Here is a 24660-nt window from a genome sequence, read left to right on the forward strand (position 1 = left end):
TACAGTACAAAATCCATGTGTACTTGTGTATATAGTGCGTACGTTGTCATGTGTGTGTATGCATGTGTCTGTGTCTATGTTTGTGTTGCTTCACAGACCCCGCTGTTCCATAAGGTGCATTTTTATCTGTTTCTTTTAATCAAATTCTACTACTTGCATTAGTTACTTAATGTGGAATAGAGTTCCATGTAGTCATGGCTCTATGTAGTACTGTGTGCCTCCCATAGTCTGTTTTGGCATGTCTTGTGGGGTATGCATGGGGGTCCGAGCTGTGCGCCAGTAATTAAAACGCACAGCTCTGTTCATTCAACAAGTCAATACCTCTCATAAATACAAGTAGTGAGGAAGTCAATCTCTTCTCCACCTTGAGCCAGAAGAGATTGACATGCATATTATTATTATTAGCTCTGTGTACATCCAAGGGCCAGCCGTGCTGCCCTGTTCTGAACCAATTGCAATTTTAGTAAGCCCCTTTTTGTGGCACCTGACCACATGACTGAACAGTAGTCCAGGTGCGACAAAACTAGGGCCTGTAGGACCTGCCTTGTTGATAGTGCTGTTAAGAAGGTAGAGCAGTGCTTTATTATGGACAGACTTCTCCTTATTTTAGCTACTGTTGTATCAATATGTTTTGACCATGGCAGTTTACAATCCAGGGTTACTCCAAGCAGTTTAGTCACCTCCACTTGCTCAATTTCCACATTATTTATTACAATATTTAGTTGAGGTTTAGGGTTTAGTGAATGATTTGTCCCAAATACAATGCTTTAAGTTTCAGAAATATTTAGGTTTAACTTATTCCTTGCCACCCACTCTGAAACTAACTGCAGTTCACCCTTCCATCACCAAACTTTTGGCAGAGATATGGCTTCATGTCATTGCATCATTTGGTATGTCCTTCAATAGCCAGTGAAAAACGGAATAAAGCCTTTTTACACGTGAGTGAAATCCTAAAATAAGGTTATAGAAATATTATTTCATAATTGACTATTTTAATCTGCTAATACTTTGTCATAATGTATTAATAATAATAATAATAATAATGTATTAATAATGTCATAATATCAATGTCTTGTCATGTCATGTACAGTAATGTGTATAATGAAACTATCACATTTAACAAAACATAAAAACTAAGAAGCAAGAAGCAAGCATGTCACATATAAATGCAATTTGGCAGTGGTGTAAAGTACTTAAGTAAAAAATATTTTAAAGGATTACCTAAGTAGTTTTTGGGGGTATCTGTACTTTACTATTTATATTTTTGACTACTTTTACTTTTACTTCACAACATTCGTAAAAGAAAAGAATGTACTTTTTCCTCCATACATTTTCCCTGACATCCAAAAATACTCGTTACATTTTGAATGCTTAGCAGGACAGGAAAATTGTCCAAATTCACGCAATTTGTCAAGAGAACATCCCAGGTCATCCCTACTGCCTCTCAACTGGCGGACTCGCTAAATTTGTAAATTATGTCGGAGTTTTGGAGAGTGCCCCTAGCTATCCGTAAATTTAAAAAACAAGAACATTGTGCCATCTGCTTTGCTTAATATAAAGAATTTGAAATTACTTATACTTTTAGTTTTACTTTGATACTTAAGTATATTTTAGCAATTAGATTTACGTTTGATATATATCAAAAGTATATTTTTGATATATATCAAGTATATTTATTTTCAATATATTTTCAATATATTTAAAACCAAATACTTTTAGACTTATACTCAAGTAGTATTTTACTGGGTAACTTACTTGAGTCATTTTCTACGAAGGTATCTTTTACTCAAGTATGACATTTGGGTACTTTTCCCACCACTGGTATTTGGGTAGTCAATTGTGACAGCCTTCATTGAACGGCCCTTCTAGTCTCTCGTCAACTGAAATGATTGCCATCGGGGAGGCGGAGCCAACGGGCACAGCCGAAAGGGCGGTATATGGTCATTTACAAATGGGCTGCAGCCAGCTGTTGCTGCTGGAAATGTACGCGCGGTTGAAAGGAGCGCTCCTGAATCATTATCATCTAGAATCAGGTGGACATTTCTAGCCACGGCACCGCGTATTCACTTCAACGACAACGAATAGTTCTTGAATTTTTTAGAGACATTCCAAAAAATTGTAAAATAGACACTGCTGTCATATTTATCCGTCAATACCGGCTCAAACACAGAGTAACCTACAGTTAAGAACAGGGCAGAACGTGACACCGGAGAGATATCAAAGAACAGGTGAGCTGGGAGCGGTCATTGTTTTCTTCTTATCAAAACAATATACATTTAGCCTCCACTCAGAGTTTCCTTAAAATGATCTGTGCTATTCTGAGAAAACTGTAAATGATGGCATAGGCTAGTAACATGCTATTACGGTTTAACTCATTTATAGTAGATACTTAGGAATGCGTAACTCTGGGACATCGATACGATTATAAACCGAGTATTTTTGCATCAGAAATGCAATAATTATTTGTCGTATGTATGTCGTATGTATTATTAACAACGACACATGCAGGCATCACAGCTGTATTTATAGTGCTGTTGCCCAGTTGTATAATTTACCAAAGACTGCCATGTGCCTGGTTATGCTATATTTGACACAGTATTCCACTTGATAGGCTACATTCAAAGGGCCAATCATCGGGAGGCCTGTTTTTATTGATGGGTTCCTCTTGGTCAAAAGAGATAGGATCAATCAAATATGTTTCTAACGTTAGCAAGAAGTTAGTTGTATTGTTCAGGCAGATGAAACGTGAGATTTCATCCAATAGAGAAAGTAGTGGGGAAAGTAAGCCTAACCCTTGCATGACAAATAATACATTTGCATTCTTTGGCTCTAATCCCACTATGAGTCATCCCTAAATCAGATCATATTTGTGTCACAATTGAAGATGAAAGGAAATGGATGGCGAGATTCTTACACATTTACAGTAGTGGAACAATAATGCCACAAGTGTACCTATCAAGACACAACACTTTCAACTCATTTATGCATCTACACATCATAGTAATGACTAGTAATACTGTCTATCATAAGTATACACACCCTTGGAGTTCTTCACAGTTCATTGTGTTACAACGTGGGATTAAAATGTGTTTCATTGTCATTTCTGTCAACAGTGTACACATACTATTCTGTAATGCCAACGTGGAATTAATGAAATAAAATAAAACATGTAAATGTTATAAAAAAGAAAACACTAACACATCTTGATTAGACAAGTATTCACCCCCCGGAGTCATGTTAGAATCACCATTTGGCAGTGATTACAGCTGTGAGTCTTTTTGAGCAAGTCTCTAAGAGTTTGCACATCTAGACTGTGCAATATTTGCCCATTATTATTTTCAAAATTCTTCAAGCCCTGTCAAGTTGGTTGTTGATCATTGCTAGACAGACATTTTCAAGTCTTGCCATATATTTTCAAGCAGACTGTAAGTAGGCCACTCAGGAACATTCACTGCCTTCTTGGTAAGCAACTCCAGTGTACCTTTGGCCTTGTGTTTTAGGTTATTGTCTTGTTGAAAGATTGGTCTCCCTCCCAGAGTCTGGTGGAAAACAGACTGAATCAGGTTTTCCTCTAGGATTTTGCCTGTGCTTAGCTCCATTACGTTTGTTTTTATCCTGAAAAGCTCACCATTCCTTGCCGATGACAAGCATACCCATATTGATGCAGCCACCACCATGCTGAAAAATATAAAGAGTGGTACTCAGTGTTGTGTTGGATTTGCCCCAAACATAACCATTTTTATTCAGGACAAAAAGTAGATTTATTTGCTACCTTTTTGGAGTATTACTTTACTGCCTTGTTGCAAACAGGATGCATGTTTTGGAATATTTTTTATTCTGTACAGGCTCCCTTCTTTTCACTCTGTCATTTATGTTAGTATTGTAGAACCATCCTCAGTTCTCTCCTATCACAGCAATAAAACCTCATAACTGTTTTAAAATCACCATTGGCCTTATGCTGAAATCCCTGAGTGGTTTCCTTCTTCTCTGGCAACTCAGTTAGGAAGGACATTTATATCTTTGTGGTGACTGGGTCTATTGATTCACCATCCAAAGCCTAGTTAATTTCTTCACCATGCTCAAAGGGATATTCAGTGTCTGCTTTAAAAAAATTAAATGACCTACAGTGCATTCTGATAGTATTCAGACCTCTTGACTTTTTCCACATTTTATTACGTTACAGCCTTGTTCTAAAATAAAAAATAAAAAATCCTGGTCAATCTACACACAATACTCCATAATGACAAAGCAAAAACTGGTTTTGACATTTTTGCAAATATATTACAAATTAAAAACTGAAATATAATATTTACATAAGTATTCAGACCTTTTACTCAGTACTTTGTTGAAGCACCTTTGGCAGCGATTACAGCCTTGTGTCTTCTTGGGTATGACCCTACAAGCTTGGGACACCTGTATTTGGGGAGTTTCTCCCATTCTGCTCTGCAGACCCTCTCAAACGTTGTCAGGTTGGATAAGGAGCATTGCTGCACAGCTATTTTCAGGTCTCTCCAGAGATGTTCGATCGGGTTCAAGTCCAGGTTCTGGTTGTGCCACTCAAGGACATTCAGAGACTTGTCCCGAAGCCACTCCTGCATTGTCTTGTGTCACACGGGACTAGGTGTGTGAGGTAAGAATCAGTCGCAGAGAGTTCCAAAGGGAGAAGTGCACTTTAATATGGCACCAAAAGCAATGCCCAAAACACAGGGCGCGAAAAATATGGACCAACCCAAAACACAGGGTACCAGGTCCGGAGCACGAACACACCCAAGAACACAACACATAACACAAGAACAATCCTGCACAAAACAAAGCGGGTTTACTAGCCTTAAAGAAGGAAGCCCATCAGGCAAACACAATTAGATACAGGTGCAACTAATAAGACAAAACAAACAGAAAATGGAAAAGGGATCGGTGGCGGCTAGTAGGCCTGTGACGACGACCGCCGAGCACCGCCTGAACAGGCAGGGGAGCCAACCTCGGCGGAAGTCGTGACATCTTGGCTGTGTGCTTAGGGTCGTTGTCCTGTTGGAAGGTGAACCTTCGCCCCAGTCTGAGGTCCTGAGTCCTCTGGAGCAGGTTTTCATCAAGGATCTCTCTGTAGTTTGCTCAGTTCATCTTTCCCTCAATCCTGACTAGTCTCCCAGTCCCTGCCGCTGAAAAACATCCCCACAGCATGATTCTGCCACCACCGTGCTTCACCTTAAGGATGGTGCCAGGTTTCATCCAGATGTGACGCTTGGCATTCAGGCCAAATAGTTCAATCTTGGTTTCGTCAGACCAGAGAATCTTGTTTCTCATGGTCTGAGAGTTCTCTAGGTGACTTTGGGCAAACTCCAATTGGGCTGTCATGTGCCTTTTACTGACGAGTGGCTTCTGTCTGGCCACTCTATCATAAAGACCTGATTGGTGGAGTGCTGCAGAAATGGATGTCCTTCTGGAAGGTTCTCCCATCTCCACAGAGGATCTCTGGAGCTCTCTCAGAATGACCATCAGGTTCTTGGTCACCTCCCTGACCAAGGCCCTTCTCCCCCAATTTCTCAATTTGGGACCTTCAATGCTGCAGACATTTTTTGGTACCCTTCCCCAGATCTGTGCCTCGACACAATTCTGTTTCAGAGCTCCACAGACAATTCCTTCAACCTCATGGCTTGGTTTTTGCTCTGACATGCACTGTTAACTGTGGGACCTTATATAGACAGGTGTGTGCCTTTCCAAATCATGTCCAATCATTTGATTTACCACAGTGGACTTCAATCAAGTTGTCGAAACATCCCAAAGATGATCAATGGAAACAGGATGCACCTGAGCTCAATTTCTAGTCTCATAGCAAAGACTCTGAATACTTATGTAAATCATTAAAAAAATATATAAAAATATTATCAATAAAAAATTAACAGATTTTGATTTGTCATTATGGGGTATTGTGTAGATTGATGAGGAAAAATATTAAATTAATCGTTTTTAGAATAAGGCTATAACGTAACAAAATGTGGAAAAAAGGAAGGGGTCTGAATACTTTCCAAATGTGTTGTGTCTACCAATTGGTGCCCTTCTTTTCAAGACATTGAAAAGCTCTCTGGTTTTGTGATTGAATCTGTGCTAGAAATGTACTACTGGACTGAGGGACCTTACATATAATTGTGTGTGTGGGGCTCAGAGATAGGGTAGTCATAAAACAATCTTGTTAACCTCTATTATTGAACACAGAGACACACTTATTATGTGATTTGTTTAGCAAATCTTTACACAGGAACTTATTTAGGCTTGCCATAACAAAGAGGGTGAATAGTTATATAACCAAGAGATTCTAGTTTTTTTTAAATGTATTATTTTTAAATATATATATATTCTCTTTGACATTATGGAATATTTTGTAAAGATAAATGACAAGTAAAAATCACAATGAAATTCATTTAAAACCCAATTTCTTACACACCAACATTTGACGAAATCCAAGGGGGTGAATACTTATGATAGGCACTGTATAGCCTTTATACGGTGCATAAATAATGTACATTTGGGGGGTGTATTGTGTGTGTCCTTCAGGCCTATATACAGGTACAGTAGTTCATTCCCATTGCATGTACAATTCCTTTTTAAATGATGCATATTTTTATGGAGAATTTTGTAAACGCTAGAGAACATTGAACCACTATTTGTATGGACTAAATTCATTTTAGATGATGCCAGTGGCTTAGAGGGTGTACATTATACTGTCACAATAGGGACGCAGGATTTTCTATCATGAAGGAAAGATTTGCCGTGGAGCAAATATGTAAAGTGGAATCTGGTCCAGCGGCTGTTTTAAATGCATTTTATTTCTTGCTTACATTATTATCCTTTCATTCAGCTCTGCAAAAATCTTAACTTGGAGCAAAGCATAGCCACCAGAAAACGTGCAAGCACCAACAGAAAGGCACAAATTATATGGTTAGGATACATTAAAAAAATAAAATAAAAGTAGTATATTTACCACAGTTTCCAGTAAAACACTGAAATACAGTATTTCCAATGCTTACAACAAATATTTGTTAATCGTGAACTGAAAGGTTGAATTCTTTGCATGACTTGACAACATCTGTGTTTGTTATTCTTGTTCTCTAGTTGCTTTTCCATGGACAGCAATATGTTTGTTTCTGAAAGAGAGCATCTTTGACCTTTTGGTTTTTTAATAAAACCACTAAACTTGGGCACTCAGTATTGAACCTGTTGCCCCTGGTGCAGTCATGACTACATCTCTGTCTCTCTCTGTCGCTCTCTGTCTCTGTCGCTCTCTGTCGCTCTCTGTCTCTCTCTCTGTCTCTCTCTGTCTCTCTCTGTCTCTCTCTGGCTCTCTCTGTCTCTCTCTGTCTCTGTCTCTCTCTGTCTCTAAGCTGAGACACGACACTATGGTCTTGACATGTCTCTGTGGTTCACAAAAATCCCAAAGCTCTTCCAGAAAGATCAGGTGTCCTGTCCATAGTGTGTGTCTATTCTGACTCAATCCAAAATATACAGGCAATTTAATTATCTCCTGTTAAAATTAGCCAGATATTTCCTCACCTCTGCTTTGCAAATGTCCAGCCAGGGAGTCATTGCAAATAACAAAGCGCATAAACTGTCTGACCATGCTGTGTCACATTCGAGTTTTAAATAAACATGGGGTGAAATATAGATTTCTTAACCATAAATTAGTCTTGCAAATTGATACTGCATTGCTTTTAGAAGATGTCACACAAACCTTAATCTGTGATAAATTCAGCGATGAATGAAGTGTTAACTTTTTTATAATAATTTGCATTTTATGTCAAGGTTTGCGGGGGCTTTATGTATTGGGTTATGCAAATATGATTCCTGCTTTCTATTTTGGGCCTGGTTTCTCATCTTGCCATTGAACTGAAATGACTGGAGCATCAACAACTAATACTGAAAACACTCTGCTTTTATGCATTTTCCCAGCTCATATTGTATGGTAGCGTTCATCTAAGAGTATGGTTCTCTGTTCACTGTTATTGGCCTTAAAGGGGAAATGTATGCTTTCTCCTTCTGCAAGGGGTGAACAATAGCAAGTTTCCATTTCATGTATTTAATGGAATGTGGAACGACACAGTTGTTATTGTCATGTACATATACAGCAATGATCCGTGTTCATGAGTAAGTTCCCATTTAACGTTCACCGGTATTGCTATAATTAAAGCCAGTGTGTTAGTGAGAAGTACCACACCCCTGTATCAAGTCCTCCACTCACTCATATTGAAGTAGTGCTACAGTGTTGACTGGTAATGACAAAACTGTTTGTTGTCGGTGTTCTTCACCCTGTGGTGTCCCAGTGAGACACTCAGCAATTTCTCTGGGGACAGCCAGGGTGTCTTTGGGAGAGAGGGCCTGACTGTGCTAGAGGCCTGCTCTGTTAGTGTGTATGGTCTCTTTTCCACTGTCTGGCCTCTGGTAAGGTGTCAGAGGAAGCTGCACTCTGTCCCTAGGAGCTCGAGACCCTGGGGCAACTGTGTGTGAGTCCAATTATTGCACTATTACAGGACACAAAATGTTATTTTCTACTCCACTTACTGTATACAGTATATCATCTATAGATTACCACAGGCATTTTCCTGGTCTTGAATACCATGGTCTCTTGAGTGGCAAAAAGTAATTGGATTCCATCCTATAGTGTGTGAACAAGATCATTGGAAATTAAAACTGTAACATTTGCTCTACCCCCCAATTCAGCCAAATGTACATTCTCAACAACACTCCAATGGTTTTTAAAGAGAGTGAAACTCAGGTACATTTCTCTCTAACTTGACTTTTATGAGCTTGTTTGAGACCTCAAGTGGCGGTTGTCATACGGACTACGTTATCCAGAATTAGCTGACATTAGGCGTGTACAGGTTTACTGGCTTCGTCGCTGGGGGTTTGAGAAACCCTCAAAACAACGGTGAGGGCCAAGTCCTCACTGTTTAGAGGGGAGGTAAATGCTATATTTGCCCAGATGTGTGGTGTGTAATTCTGAGAGAAAGGAACTTTCTGTAAACCCCAATGTGATAAAGATCTCTCTGTAGCTCAGATCTTCCACTTCCCTCTACTGTCTTCATTTACATCAGAGGCGAGATGCTCTCTTCTGCAGAACTGTACATGCTAGTCATGTAGAGTTCTCCTCTCAGTTGCAGAAAACGATTGTCTTTTTTTATTCAGTACAATGCAAGATGGTGCAATCCTAATTGGTGCAGTCATTTGGTGTGTTCTTGGTGGACCTCTTGTTTGTGCAATCCAATAGCTGAGCAGTTACAACTATTTTGCCCCAGTATCTGTTACTAGTTTGCTGTACTAAAGATTTAGGAGACTTGTCTACTTTCTAATTCTGTCAGTCTTAATAAAGTGGTATTATTCAGAGAAGTTTCAGTAATCGAAAATGGAGTACCAACGATGGATATTTTTCCACACATTGATTGATTCTGTTCTATTTTACAGTTTGAGGTGTAAGTTTCTTGTCTTAGAGGCTGACTCCAGTGGATACTTTATAAGGTAATGACGGGGGGCACAGAGGTGGATTCCTCAGAAATGCCCTGAATGCCTGTGTGCCAAGCGTGGGCAAGGGGGCAGCGGGCACTCTGGGGGTCGTGGGAACACCGGCACCATATCCGCTCACTCACCATTTGGATGTGGCTTCTAAATATAGATGCCATACGTGTCCAACATGAGAAGGGAAACTCCTCTGGGCTTTGCATCCGTAGAGACAGTACAGTACAGTCAGTTACTGCCAGCTGAGGACAGGGACGCAGAGAGTTGTACTAGACCTAACTTTCTAATCTCAACAGTGTACTTATCTGAAGTTCAAAGTTTTTTTATGATATATTGTGGATACCATTGTTATGCTCAATGTCATTTATAAATGTGACGTTCCTGATCTTGTATATTGCTGTGTTTACAACGCAATTATATACAGGCCAATGGTGATTTTGAAATAGTTGCAGAGTTTAATGGCTGTGATAGGAGAAAACTGAGGATGGATCAATAACATTGTAGTTACTTCACAATTGTAGTTACAACACCATAGTGCCCATCATAAAGCTAAGGACCCTGGGACTAAACACCTCCCTCTGCAACTGGATCCTGGACTTCCTGGCGGGCCGCCCCCAGTTGGTCAGGGTAGGTAACAACACATCCGCCACGCTGATCCTCAACACAGGGGCACCTCAAGGGTGTGTCTCAGCCCCCTCCTGTTCTCCCTGTTCACTCATGACTGCATGGCCAGGCACGACTCCAACGCCATCAAATTTGCCGATGATACAACAGTGGTAGGTAGGCCTGATCACCGACAACAACGAGGCAGCCTATAGGGAGGAGGTCAGAGACCTGGCCGTGTGGTGCCAGGACAACAACCTCTCCCTCAACGTGATCAAGACAAAGGAGATGATTGTGGACTACAGGAAATAGAGGACCAAGCACGCCCCCATTCTCATCGACGGGGCTGCAGTGGAGCAGGTTGAGAGCTTCAAATTCCTTGGTGTTCACATCACCAACAAGCTAACATGGTCCAAGCAAACCATGACAGTAATGAAGCAGGCACAACAAACCTTTTCCCCCTCAGGAAACTGAAAAGATTTGGCATGGGTCCTCAGATCCTCAAAAGGTTCTACAGCTGCATTATCAAGAGCATCCTGACTGGTTGCATCACTGCCTGATATGGCAACTGCTCGGCCTCCGACAGCAAGGCACTACAGAGGGTAGTCCGTATGGCCTAGTACATCACTGGGGGCCAAGCTTCCTGCCATCCAGGACCTCTATACCAGGCGGTGTCAGTGGAAGGCCCTGAAAATTGTCAAGGACTCCAGCCACCTAGTCATAGACTGTTCTCTCTACTACCACACGGCAAGCTGTACCGGAGTGCCAAGTCTAGGTCCAAGAGGCTTCTAAACAGCTTCTACCCCCAAGCCATAAGTCTCCTGAACATCTAGTCAAATGGCTACCCAAACTATTCACCTTGCCCCCGACCTCCCCTCTCCACACCACTGCCACTCTCTTGTCATCTATGCATAGTCACTTTAATTAACTCTACCTACATGTACATACTACCTCAACTAACCGGTGGCCCCACACATTGACTCTGTAACGGCAACCCCCTGTATATATTGTTCTTTTTTTACTGCTCCTCTTTAATTTCTTGTTACTTTTATCTCTTTTTCTTATCCATATGTTTTGGAACTGCACTGTCGGTTAGGGGTTCGTAAGTTACTATTTCACTGTAAGGTCTACACCTGTTGTATTCTGCACATGTGACTAATACAATTTGATTTGATTTAACCTAAATGAAAAGAAGGAAGCTTGTACAGAATAGAAAATATTCCAAAGCATGCATCCTGTTTCCAATAAGGCACAAAAGTAAAACTACAAAACATGTGGCAAAGAAAATATCTTTATGTCCTGAATACAAAGCGTTATGCTTGTGGCAAATCCAACAAAACACATCTTTGAGTACCACTCTTCATATTTTCAAGCATGGTGGTGGCTGCATCATGCTATGGGTGCTTGTTATCGGACAAGGACTAGGGAGTTTTTCAGGATAAAAAGAAACAGAATAGAGCTCAGCACAGGCAAAATCCAACAGGAAAACCTGATTCAGTCTGCTTTCAAACAGACACTGGGAGACAAATTCCCCTTTCAGCAGAACAATAACCAAAAACAAAATGTCGAATTAACACTGGAGTTGCTCACCAAGACAACACTGAATGTTCCTGAGTGGCCTAGCTAGAGTTTTGACTTAAATCTGCTTTAAAAATCTATGGCAAGACTTGAAAATGTCTGTCTAGCAATGCTCAACAACCAACTTGACAAAGCTTGAAGAATTACAAAAAGAATAGCAGATATTGTGCAATCCAGGTGTGTAATGGTCTTAGAGACTTACCCAGAAAGATTCACAGCTGTAATCGCTGCCAAATGTGATTCTAAGATATATATATATACAGTTGAAGTCGGAAGTTTACATACACTTAGGTTGGAGTCATTTAAAACTCGTTTTTCAACCACTCCACAAATTTCTTGTCAACAAACTATAGTTTTGGCAGGTTGGTTAGGACATCTACTTTGTGCATGACACAAGTAATTTTTCCAACAATTGTTTACAGACAGAATATTTCACTTATAATTCACTGTATCACAATTACAGTGGATCAGAAGTTTACATACACTAAGTTGATTGTGCCTTTAAACAGCTTGGAATATTCCAGAAAAAGGACATCATGGCTTTAGAAGCTTCTGATAGGCTAATTGACATACTTTGAGTTAATTGGAGGTGTACCTGTGCATGTATTTCAAGGCCTACCTTCAAACTCAGTGCCTCTTTGCTTGACATCATGGGAAAATCAAAAGAAATTAGCCAAGACCTCAGAAACAAAATTGTAGACTTCCACAAGTCTGGTTCATCCTTGGGAGCAATTTCCAAATGCCTGAAGGTACCACGTTCATCTGTACAAACAATAGTACGCAAGTATAAACACCATGGGACCACGCAGCCGTCATACCGCTCAGGAAGGAGAAGCGTTCTGTCTCCTAGAGATGAACGTGCTTTAGTGCGAAAAGTGCAAATCAATCCAAGAACAATAGCAAAGGACCTTGTGAAGATGCTGGAGGAAACAGGTACAAAAGTATTTATATCCACAGTAAAACGAGTCCTATATCGACATAACCTGAAAGGCCGCTAAGCAAGGAAGAAGTTACTGCTCCAAAACTGTATAAAAAAGTCAGACTACGGTTTGCAACTGCACATGGGGACAAAGATTGTACATTTTGGAGAAAGTCCTCTGGTCTGATGAATCAAAAATATAACTGTTTGGCCATAATGACCATTGTTATGTTTGGAGGAAAAAGGGGGATGCTTGCAAGCCGAAGAACACCATCCCAACCGTGAAGCACAGGGGTGCTTTGCTGCAGGAGGGACTGGTGCACTTCACAAAATAGATGGCATCATGAGGATGGAAAATGATGTGGATATATTGAAGCAACATCTCAAGACATCAGTCAGAAAGTTAAAGCTTGGTTGCAAATGGGTCTTCCAAATGGACAATGACCCCAAGCATACTTCCAAAGGTGTGGTAAAGGGGCTTAAGAACAACGAAGTCAAGGTATTGGAGTGGCCATCACAAAGCTCTGACCTCAACCCCATAGAAAATTTGTGGGCAGAACTGAAAAAACGTATGCGAGCAAGGAGGCCTACAAACCTGACTCAGTTACACCAGCTCTATCAGGAGGAATGGACCATAATTCACCCAACTTATTGTGGGAAGCTTGTGGAAGGCTATCCGAAACGTTTGACCCAAGTTAAACGATTTAAAGGCAATGCTACCAAATGAAAATTTGAGTGTATGTAAACTTCCGACTTCAACTGTATCTCTATATATATATATATATATATATTTTTTTTTACAAATGCTAGAATTTATCTTACAGTTCGACATTACGTTTTGTAATGTATTTTGTGTAGATCGTTGACAAAAATTACAATTAAATCAATTTGTAACACAACAAAATGTGGAAAAAGTCAAGGGGTGTGAATACTTTCTGAATGCCCTGTACTTTCACACCCTGACCTTAGTATTCTTTGTTTTCCTTGTTATTTTGGTTAGGTCAGGGTGTGACATGGGTGATGTATGTGTTTTTGTCATGTCTAGGGGTTTTGTATGTTTATGGGGCTTGTCCCTTTCTAGGTAAGTTGAATGTCTATGGTTGCCTAGATTGGTTCTCAATTAGAGGCAGCTGTCTATCGTTGTCTCTAATTGGGAACCATATTTAGGCAGCCATATTCTGTGGGTGATTGTCTATGTCTATGTCAGTTGCTTGTGTCAGCACAGTTCTTATTATAGCTTCACATTCGTTTTGTGTTCAGTGCTTTCTTTAATTAAAAGATCATCATGAACACATAGCACGCTGCATTTTGGTCCGCTTTTACGACGATCGTGACATGTACAAACATTCACTTATTTTCACTATAATCTTCTCAATCCCAACTGTCATTTTCAGCCCTACCACTCAGTGGGCTGCCCTTAGTTATTGCATCCACATGACCAGGCCTGTATGTCGCTACCATCTTTTTTTCTGAACCTGAACATGGGAGAAGAGGGGGTGGTGTAGAACTCTCCCTTCTGGAAAACACACTGTTTCACTTCCGCTGGTTTCACCAGGGCCTGTTGTACCTTACAGGCTGACTGGTTTATATTTGTAACCCTGCTAGCTCTGGTCCCAGGTTAACCCAGACTGAGGGGTGTCAGACTGCTCTAACTTTATCCCCCATCGCCTCATCAGAGTATAAATAAACAGGCTGCCATGACAAGGGGGAAGGGTGGGACTTAGGTCGCTTAAACAAAACACATGACATTTTCCCATCAGAATTGTCTGAAGGTTAAGACCCATGCTGTATGGTGGTTGGTGCTCTTATTTTCATAAGGTTGAGTGGCACCACTGTGTATGGGCCTACCCGTAACCCTTTATGAAGTGGCCAGAGGTCTCAACCATATGGTTTGCTTTTTGAAAGTTAGCTAGGTTTGATTGTGTTGATTGTGTGTAGGTTTGGCTGTTGATGTTGCCTTGAGATCTACAAAAGACTATATATCTCAATGGGCTATCCTGATGAAATAAAGTTAACTTAATTAAACGTTTTCATTACTAGGATGACATTTACATGCTGTGCTGAAAAGGGGATGAGTTCAAATGACTGAGTTTAGATTTTTTTATATATATTTATATCTATTTTCACAGTGTTAAGCCATCTGTCAGACACGCAGACCGTAAACACAATGGGAAGGAAAAAAATACAAATCTCTCGTATCCTAGACCAGCGGAATCGACAGGTACAACTCCTTAATTATTCTATCACTTTTGATTGATTACTACATTTGACATGGTATAGTTAAACAGTCACAGACCAAATAATACATGTACCAATATATTTCTGTTCCCAGGTGACATTCACCAAGCGTAAGTTTGGCCTGATGAAGAAAGCGTATGAGCTGAGTGTACTGTGTGACTGTGAGATCGCCCTCATCATCTTCAACAGCACCAACCGTCTGTTCCAGTACGCCAGCACTGACATGGACAAGGTCCTGCTCAAGTACACAGAGTACAGCGAGCCTCACGAGAGCAGGACCAACACAGACATACTGGAGGTATAAATACAGCTCCACACATTACTCAACATGTTCTCCTGTACGTGTAGTAATCTGTTGCATAACTATATGCAAGGTTACAATTACATTCATTCCCAATAAAGACACACTGTTGAGAGTGCTTTGACGTTGGAATGCATACGTTTATGAAATGCTTACTTGGGCTCCCCCACAAAGCATTGAAAAAACAATGTTGGTACAGTCCACTTCGGTATTGTTAGGACATCCCCAAGAATCAATAGTATAAATAGTGCTGTCGTATCCTTGAGGTAATGTCTGTGTGCTGCTCTTTCCTCTGTCCTGCTACTGTAGACTCTGCGGAGGAAAGGCCTGGGCCTGGACGGGACAGAGCTGCTGGACACGGAGGAACCCATGCAGGTGGCAGCAGAGAAGTATGGCCCACACAGTGAGGGCATGGACCTCTCCCTGGCCCGCCAGCGTTACTACGTTAGTACTCACACGGGTCTTATCAGACAGGTGCTGTCTGAGCCAAAGGCTGTACATTAACTAAAGTTGTTTCATTGCTATCTTTTATTCTGTGAATAATGGCTACATTTGAGAAAATGATTCCATTGAACAGTCAAACCATTCATGTGACTCAGTGAGCACTTTAGCTCTGCAATGCAGCTGCAATACACTTAACTTTCAAATCTTAACTCAAACAGACACTCTCTCATATTTTTCCTCAGGCCCCCTCCTTGCACTCACCAGAGGCCCAGTTCCTGGTGTCTACTGGCTGTGAGAATGGATACCCCAACTCCTCCAACCCCAGCCCGAGCTCCCACAGACCCCCGGCCTTCAAGCCCCTGGGCCCCAGACCAGGCTCAGCCAGCCCTGCAGGGCCCCACTGCCATGCTGCCTTCATGTCCCCACACTCAGGTTACCTGGCCCCCTAGTTCCTCTTTGCAAACATTCCTAGAGTGTTCGAGGTACCATTCTTGACATGATTTGTCTACAGAATGGCTGGCGTGAATGAGTGTCCATGAGTGTAAGTCCATCTCAGTTCTGTGCAGCCAGCTGTGCACACAGGAAGTGAGTGTGTGTGTGTGCTGTCTGAAACAGTCCCCACAAGTGAAACAGTGTCTGGAGGCTGATCTGTGGTTTCTGAGCAGTGAGTGTGTTGCACCTGCTGGTCATCTCAGCTCAGCTCAACCCCTCACTCTTCACACCATATAGTTATTAGTAGACATGTGTAGAGATGCCACTCAGTGGTGTGTGATCGCAACCAAGCTTTGTAGTCAATTAAATCAGCATTTTGAAAGACTATACACTACTGTACGATGCTTGTAATATGCCCTTTTTATCAATACAGATCAGAGCTAAATGTATGGTAAAAATACGTATTATGCTTACTAAGTTAATGTGTGAATACATTTTTTGTTATCAGGTTGACATTAATAACGTACGTTTTGGTAATCTGAAGTGGCAGACGTCTATTAGAGATCCAAAATGAACTTTTACAGGCAGAGCGAGTGAGAGAGATTGAGAGAGAGTGATTGAGTGTTCTGTCGGTGAGTGAAACATCTTGTTCTCACTTCCTATTTGTGTTCTCTCTGTTCAGGTACTGGCAACTCTATGTTCTCCCACGGCAACCTGACCCGGGCCTTGGAGATGAAGACTCCTCCCCCTTTGAATCTGGGCAGTGAGAACCGGCGGACAGAGAGCCACCCAGGCATGGGTGGCACACGCGCCAACTTTAGCAGTTCTGTAAGGATCTCTTAAATCCTACTTGTCAGTCATAACGCAAGGTTAGCATGAGGTACTGCAGTACTGCAGGCTACATAGTTCCAATACCACTCATGGTGATTATGAAGGAGCAATCAGAGAGCAGGGTTATGACAATGTCATTATGAAGGGACCAATCAGAGAGCAGTTATGAAGATGTTATTACAATGGGACCAATCAGAGAGCAGGTTTAAGATTATGTAATTAGGAATCAACCGATAAAAGAGCAGGGTTATGATGATGTCATTATGATGAACCAATCAGAGAGCATGGTTACGACGATGATATTACAAAGGGACCAATCAGAGATTAGGGCTAGGACAATGTTATTATGAAGTGCCCAAATAGAGAGAAGGGCTATGACGATGTCGTTATGATGTGTCAATCAGAGAGCAGGGTCATAAAAATGTCATTATGATGATGTAGTTATGAAGGACCAATCAGAGGACAGGGTTATGATGATCTCATTATGAAGGGATCAATCAGAGCGCAGGGTAATGACGATATCCTTATGAAGGACTAATCGGAGAGCAGGGTTATGACGATGCCATTACGAAAGGACAATCAGAGTACCAACCACACTCACATGGCCTGTATTGTTTTGTAGATAGCTTTTTAAAAGTAATTAATGAATATATTAGGCATATTTACTTTGGATGGTGCCCACATTGACCATGTCCACGCTTATAAATATCTGGGCAATTGGATTGATGAAAAGCTATCTTTTAAAAAGCATATTGAGAAGATAGTTAAGAAGTTGAGAATTAAAATGGGCTTCTTCTATAGATTTAGGTCATGCATCTCGTTAAATAGCAGAAAGCAGATTATTCAGTCAACATTCCCACCGGTTTTAGACTATGGCGACATCGTCTATATGAATGCAGCTGCCACTACATTAAAGCCGTTAGATGCAGTTTTTCATAGCACATTGTGCTTTATTATGGGGGCGACAGGTTCAGTACACATCAACGCATTCTTTAACAAAAAGTAGGCCGGCCCTCTTTGAAGTAGTGGAGGTCGATTGCAAAAACATCCCCCGTACCTAACATCATTACTAACTTTAAGACGTATGAGTTACCATACCCGGTCTCAGGGATGGCTAACTCTGGAGTTCCCTTCAGTCTCTTTGGCAGTTCAAATTGTTGGGGACCTCTTTGCTGAGGAATGTGATTGTTTTTTCTTGAGTGTGTTTTTTTGTGGTAATCTTGTGTATTTGTATCATGTGGTATTTGTAAAGTGTGTATTTGCAGGGCTCCCTTGTAAAAGAGACCTTAGTCTCAATGGGACTCCCTGCTAAGACAAAGAAAAAATATCTCTCTCCATGTGATGTTCAGAGAGGCCTACTGTACCCGGGCATGCACCCAGGGAACCACATGCTGGCAATGGGGAAGACAGGTCTGCTGACTCATGGTCTGGGGGGCTACAGCCTCTCCTCTGCTGGACCATCTGGTAAGGCTACAGCTCTGCTCCTCTTAAATCTTCACCTGCTTCTTAGTTAGTGATTTACAATAATTCTCCTCTTCCCTCCCAGACTACAGTCACCCAGGTTTCTCCCATGCCGTGAGTCTACATCGTGGGACTGTGAACCCATGGCAGACAGCACAACCACAGGAGCAGCATGTACCTCACCTCAGCCCAGCGTAAGACCACTGATATTTTATTTAACGAGGCAAGTCAGTTAAGAACGAATTCTTATTTTCAATGATGGCCTAGGAACAGTGGGTTAACTGCCTTGTTTAGGGGCAGAATGATAGATTTTTACCTTGTCAGCTCGGGGGTTCAATCTAGCAACCTTTCAGTTACTGGCCCAACGCTCTAACCACTAGGCTATCTGCCGCCCCATATACACCTTACTCAATTACTCAGTGTTCGCACAGTGATGGACCTGATAGTGTTGTGTGTCCACTAGTGGCCTCTATAGGAAAAATAGCAAGTGAGGATTCATTTCATACTATATCATGCATGCATATACTATTCTCTTTTCTCTGTCCGCTTGCTGTGTACCAGGATGTCCAGTGGAGGGTGCTCTTTTCCTTCTCAGTCCTCAACCCCCACCCCTCCTCCTCACCCCTCCCTCAACCTCAGCATCAAATCGGAGCGCTGCTCCCCGGAGCACATCTGCTCCCCGACCTCTCCGCCCGTGCGCCACTTGAGGCAGCACTCTCCAATGAGCACCTCCAATTCCGCTCACCACACCCCCCAGGAGCCCTACCCAGCCAATGAGAGAGAGGATTTCCCCAAAGGAGGTGTTCCCTACCCGGCTCAGCACGGGGCAGAGGAGAAAGGAGGGCTGCCCCTGAGGCAATTAGAAATCAGCGATGGGTGGCAAAGATAGCTAGCAGCGACTACCACACACAAAAATCCTGCCACATGGTTTCCAACACACAGAGAGAGGTGAATGGGGAGATGGGGTTCACTCGTTCACATCATCCCAGAGGAAAGAAAGACCCCCCTTAGAGCTGGGCTGGACTCTCCATTGTAGGCAATGAACATGTGGCACTGCCTCTCTGATTTTGATACTGTGAGGAGATACCGTGGGTGTGTTGTTGTTGGGTTTGGTTGGTTTGTCTGCGTGTTGGTTCAAAAGGGTGTCAAACCACACATCAATGTGGTTCTCTCCTCCTGCTTGTTCTACAGCACAGAGCAGAGCAGGGGTGAGAGCATCAGTCATTTAGCCACGTAACTTAGAGCACAGTGTTTCAGATTAATGCTTCACATTCAGGTCCCCATTTAATGTACATATATATAACTTTAATGCTTAGTTTATCCTTCAGCCCAAAATCAATGAAGTGGTCAGCTCACAGGAGACCAATTAGGGAGCAGCAAGGTTCTATTCATCTATCATGGTCTCAATGGGCATGGCCTCGTGATAGTGAGTGGGAAGTTGGTCTGGATAGGAATTGATCACAGAAAAACAAAAATGTAATCTGCATTTATGGATTTTTGTATTGAAAATCTGTGCATTTTTAAATCTCTCAGGGATTTAGATCATTGGTTCCATTACAAAGGTTTAGTGTTGCTTTTAATAATACTGAGCAAAGCTGTTTGTTTTTACACTATATCCTGCATAGTTAAATTATTTATTTTTGGACAATGGCCTTAATCATTAAAAATTATGACATCAATTTAAGACCAAATGATATGTAATGTGTTTATTTTCTTAAATATGAATATTCAATATAAACCAAAGTTTAGCATCTAATGTATTTCTAAAAATATCTAAAGGCATGTAAGAATTATCCATCAATAGTAATCATTATACATCTTCAATCTATTCCCCCTTGTGAACAATTAAGGTCCATATTCAGTATAACCATTTTATAAAGTTGAGCTTTTTTTTTGTTTAAATAAATTAAAAAGCTCAGGGCTGGACTACCGCATTTGGGGTCACTGGGGAACCGACCTCCAGGTACCCTGCTTTTCAACATATTTTGTATTGGAAAAATGTGCAGTTTTATATCAAATCAAATCAAATGGTGTAGCAGACCTTACAGTGAAATGCTTACTTACAAGCCCTTAACCAACAATGCAGTTTTAAGTAAGAGATTTTTTTTAAAGTAAGAGACAAGAATAACAAATGATTAAAGAGCAGCAATAAATAACAATAGTGGAGCACATACAGGGGGTACCAGTTACCCTGGTGTCGGGGGGGGTTAGCTGTTCAGGAGTCTTATGGCTTGGGGGTAGAAGCTATTTCGGAGCCACTTGGACCTAGACTTGGCGCTCCGGTACCGCTTGCCATGCGGTAGCAGAGGGAACAGTCTATGACTAGGGTGGCTGGAGTCTTTGACAATTTTTTGGGCCTTCCTCTGCACCACGTGGTATAGAGGTCCTGGATGGCAGGAAGCTTGGTCCCAGTGATGTACTGGGCCGTACACACTACCCTGTGTAGTGCCTTGCGATCGGAGGCTGAGCAAAAACCTTTTGAGGATATGAGGACCCATACCAAATCTTATATTACAATTCTACAATTTGTCATGAGGCTAAGAGAAAATGTTACATTTTTAAAGCACATTTTCTGCAATTCTACACTTTTTGGTATGGTCCATAGAGAAAAATGTACCGTTTTGTAGCTCATCTCATGCTATTGTTCACATTTTGCCAAGAGGTTGAGAGAAATTTTTGCAGTTGTAAAGCAAATTTCCTGCAATTCGACACATTTTGGTATCATATGATATCTGGGGGGGATCCCGACCTCCAGGTGGCCCCCAACCCCTGTGTGCCCGTTTGGTAATCCAGCCCTGCAAAAGCTATTTATTCATGTGTGGAAAGGGAAGCATTTGATTAATTGTCAGTGGGGCAATGGGAATAAGGTATGTTGAGAATCAGACACCTATCAAAGAAGCTGCGTAAGTTAACTTTTGTCTATGAAAAAAACAAGACACTTTTTATTGCTTGTGTGAGTTTGTGTTTTTGATTATTATTTTTTTAATGATGTTTGTGTAGTATGCACTGGATTTTTGGTGTGTTATTGTTTCATTTATCCATTTTGTGTTTAAAAAGTCTGCAAAAATGTATAATGTAAAATGACCTTGTATCCATTTTGTTTCTCGTTGTGGGTTTGTGTGTACATTGAAGTTAACTATTTTGTCCACAAGAGGGCAACATATTTCACACTATCACTCTGGAGGCAAGACAGAATGCAGGACAGAATCAGCCATTACTAGTGGTTGTTAATTCATCTGACAAAAATGACAGGTTGAAGCAGTGGACTGTGATGGTATTAAGATAAAACTGCATCATTAGTGTATTGAAGACATACACATAGAGCACTTCAAGTTATGGTTGACAACATGAAATTAATTTGTATATATGTGTCCATATTGACACAAATTACACTGAACAAAAATATAAACACAACATGTAAAGTGTTGGTCCCATGTTTCGTGAACTGAAATAAAAGATCCCAGAAATGTCTCATACACACAAAAAGCTTATTCGTGAGCATTTCTCCTTTCGCCAAGGTAAACCATCCATACGACAGGTGTGGCATATCACAAAGCTGATCATTACACAGGTGCACCTTGTGCTGGGAGACAATAAAATACCATTATAGGAACGCAATGCCACAGATGTATCAAGTTTTGAGGGAGTGTGCAATTGGCATGCTGACTGCAGGAGTGTCCAGCAGGGCTGTTGGCAGAGAATTTTATGTTAATTTCTCTGCCGCCTCCAACGTCATTTTAGATTATACTCGTCGTCCTCACTAGGGTCTTGACCTGACTGCAGTTCGGCATCTTAACTGACTTCAAAGGGCAAATGCTCACCTTAGAATGCCATTGGCATGCTGGAGAAGTGTGCTCTTCACGGTTTCAACTGCACCGGGCAGATGGCAGGCAGCGTGTATGATGTCGTGTGGGCAAGCGGTTTGCTGATGTCAACGTTGGGAACAGAGTGCCCCATGGTGGCAGTGGGGTTATGGTATGGGCAGGCATAAGCTATAGACAACAAACACAATTGCATTTTCACAATGGAAATTTGAATGCACAAAGATAATGTGACGAGATCCTGAGGCCCGTTGTCATGCCATTCATCCGCCGCCATCACCTCATATTTCAGCATGATAATGCACGGCCCCATGTCGCAAGGATCTGTACACAATTACTGGAAGCTGAAAATGTCCCAGTTCTTCCATGCATGCATTCTCACCAGACATGTTGAGGATGTTTGGGATCCTCTGGATCAACGCGTACGACCACATGTTCCAGTACCCGGCAATATCCAGCAACTTCGCACCGCCATTGAAGAGGAGTGAGACAACATTCCACAATCAACAGCCTGATCAACTATATGCGAAGGAGATGCATGAGGGAAATAGTGGTCCCACCAGACACTGACTGGTTTTATGATCCATGCCCCTACCTTTTTTAATTCATCTCTGTAACCAACAGATGCATAGCTGTATTCCTAGTCATATAAAAGCCATAGAATAGGACCTAATGAATTTGACTGAATTGACTGATTTGCTTCTATGAACTGTAACTCAGCAAAATCTTTGAAATTGTTGCATGTTCCATTTATATTTTTGTTCAGTATATTTCACTTGTGGATAAATGTAGAACGTGAAAAACATAATTTTTTTGCAGACATTCACATTTGACATATTTTCTAAACACAAGTTATTGCAGCACATCAATAGTATCAGCGCTGGCTGTATTTATCAAAACAGCCCATGGCTTCATACTTATTTTAATGATGTGGCTGTCTTTTAATAAACATGATTTGACTTGTATCTTATTTCGACCACCTTAGGGCTGTAAATCTAATTGACTGATTTTTAAAATATTTTTTAAATGTGATTTAGAAGTCACAGCATTTCCTTTCGGTGTAAATTAATCTGAAGACAGATACAATGATATTTGCCACGTGTATCTATCTTTCATGTGTCCATTGAAAACATCTGGTCACTCATTATAATGTCAGACCACTCTGTCAAGCCACCAGGTTCCAGCTGAGGGGAGAACAAGAATGGAGGAACACTTAAAGAGGCCAAAAGCTTTCAACATTAAAAGACAGTGTGCATACAGTACACGATGCCTTACAATCACAGCTGGACATCACATACAGTACACGATGCCTTACAATCACAGCTGGACATCACATACAGTGAATACACTTCTCTATGCCTCCCTATAGAGCATTTCCCTGCAATTTAGACTGACTGGGAGGAAATTGGCTAGAATGATCCCTTTCCCACACTGTGTCAGCACACCCTCTCTGCTCCCCAAATGAAAAGAGTGTCACAGGGGTCGTGTCTGGGCAGCTCCCTTGAGGATAGGGCCAGTCTGCAGGCCATGTCTGAAGTCTCCTCTGCCTGGTTGCTGCCTGGTCCCTATAGCAACAGCCCTGGCGGCTGCAGACGGCAGACATGGGGCATCCAAACACATGCACATAATTAATGTGATTATATAGATATGTCAACCCTGTCACCTTCCAGTTCATTAAGCTGGACACTCTCCCAGACCTGTCAGAGGCTAGTAGAGGCCTGGGCCTGTCTGGCCATATACAGCGCTTTGCATTTGCCTTTTACCTGGAGGGACAATCAGAGCCAGCTTAATGCAGGGGCTTACTGGGGCTGAAGCCCCTGGGCCCCTGCCCGTGGGGGGCCCAAGAGGCAGCAAATAGTAAAAAATAAATATCCTGCTGCTGCACTGCTAATCATCAGATGGGAGGAGGAGAGAAGGTAGGGGGCGCATGTGGGTAACTGGGGGGCCCTACCTTGATTGGGTAACTGACTTTTTAATATATATTTTTTTTAATAATAAATTGCATAATAAATAAATGTGACTGGTCAATTGTGTGAGTCAGGGGGGCCAGGTTCAATTTTTTTTATCCAACCACAGGACTGTGGTTGGATAAAAAATTGAGCCTAGCCCCTGCCACACAATCTCTCGATGTTCAAAATAAACCAGAGAGCATAATTTATCCACTGAGTATCAATAGTTCATAAAAAATAACTGTGGAATAGGTTTTATCACAAGCACATACGCCAAAATGAAGGAAAAGTATTTGCCCCATTTTCATATTTTTGATACTGAATGTTATCAGAGCTTCAACGAAAACCTAATATTAGATCAAGGGAACCCGAGTTTACAAATAACAAAAAAATGGATACTGTATTTATTTATTTAATTAACTAAGTTATTCAATTCAATATTCCTGTGTGAAAAAGTAATTGCCCTCTTACACTCAATAACTGGTTGTGCCACCTTTAGCTGCAATTCCTGCAACCACATTGCTGTGGATGAATTTTGTCCCACTCTTGCGCAGCTGGGTCATGCAGCAAGACAACGATCTC

General features: G+C 41.5%; 1 protein-coding gene across 2 annotated transcripts; it reads left to right on the forward strand.

The window, feature by feature from the left end:
• Positions 1 to 1967: 1967 nt before the first annotated feature.
• Positions 1968 to 20404, forward strand: LOC112250832 (myocyte-specific enhancer factor 2B). Of its 2 annotated transcripts, none has more exons than XM_042322068.1 (9): positions 1968 to 2228; positions 14731 to 14822; positions 14934 to 15137; positions 15450 to 15614; positions 15827 to 16016; positions 16699 to 16844; positions 18197 to 18311; positions 18394 to 18502; positions 18870 to 20404. In XM_042322068.1, exons 2-9 carry the CDS (start codon positions 14769 to 14771, stop codon positions 19195 to 19197), a joined length of 1311 nt encoding a protein of 436 aa, XP_042178002.1. In that variant the 5' UTR covers positions 1968 to 2228; positions 14731 to 14768; the 3' UTR covers positions 19198 to 20404. The 2 variants fall into 2 exon arrangements, with proteins under 2 accessions (XP_042178002.1, XP_024277076.1); XM_024421308.2 differs by having other exon boundaries at positions 15450 to 15584.
• The last annotated feature ends 4256 nt before the right edge of the window (positions 20405 to 24660 follow it).

The sequence above is a fragment of the Oncorhynchus tshawytscha genome, linkage group LG05 (assembly GCF_018296145.1).
Source record: "Oncorhynchus tshawytscha isolate Ot180627B linkage group LG05, Otsh_v2.0, whole genome shotgun sequence".
Lineage (NCBI taxonomy): Eukaryota > Metazoa > Chordata > Actinopteri > Salmoniformes > Salmonidae > Oncorhynchus > Oncorhynchus tshawytscha.

Coding starts and splice junctions, on each gene's coding strand:
- LOC112250832 (XM_042322068.1), top strand. CDS start 14,769: ATGGGAAGGAAAAAAATACAAATCTCTCGTATCCTAGACCAGCGGAAT. Junction 16,017..16,698: donor CTTCATGTCCCCACACTCAG/GTTACCTGGCCC, acceptor CTCTCTGTTCAG/GTACTGGCAACTCTATGTTC. Junction 18,503..18,869: donor GTACCTCACCTCAGCCCAGC/GTAAGACCACTG, acceptor GCTGTGTACCAG/GATGTCCAGTGGAGGGTGCT.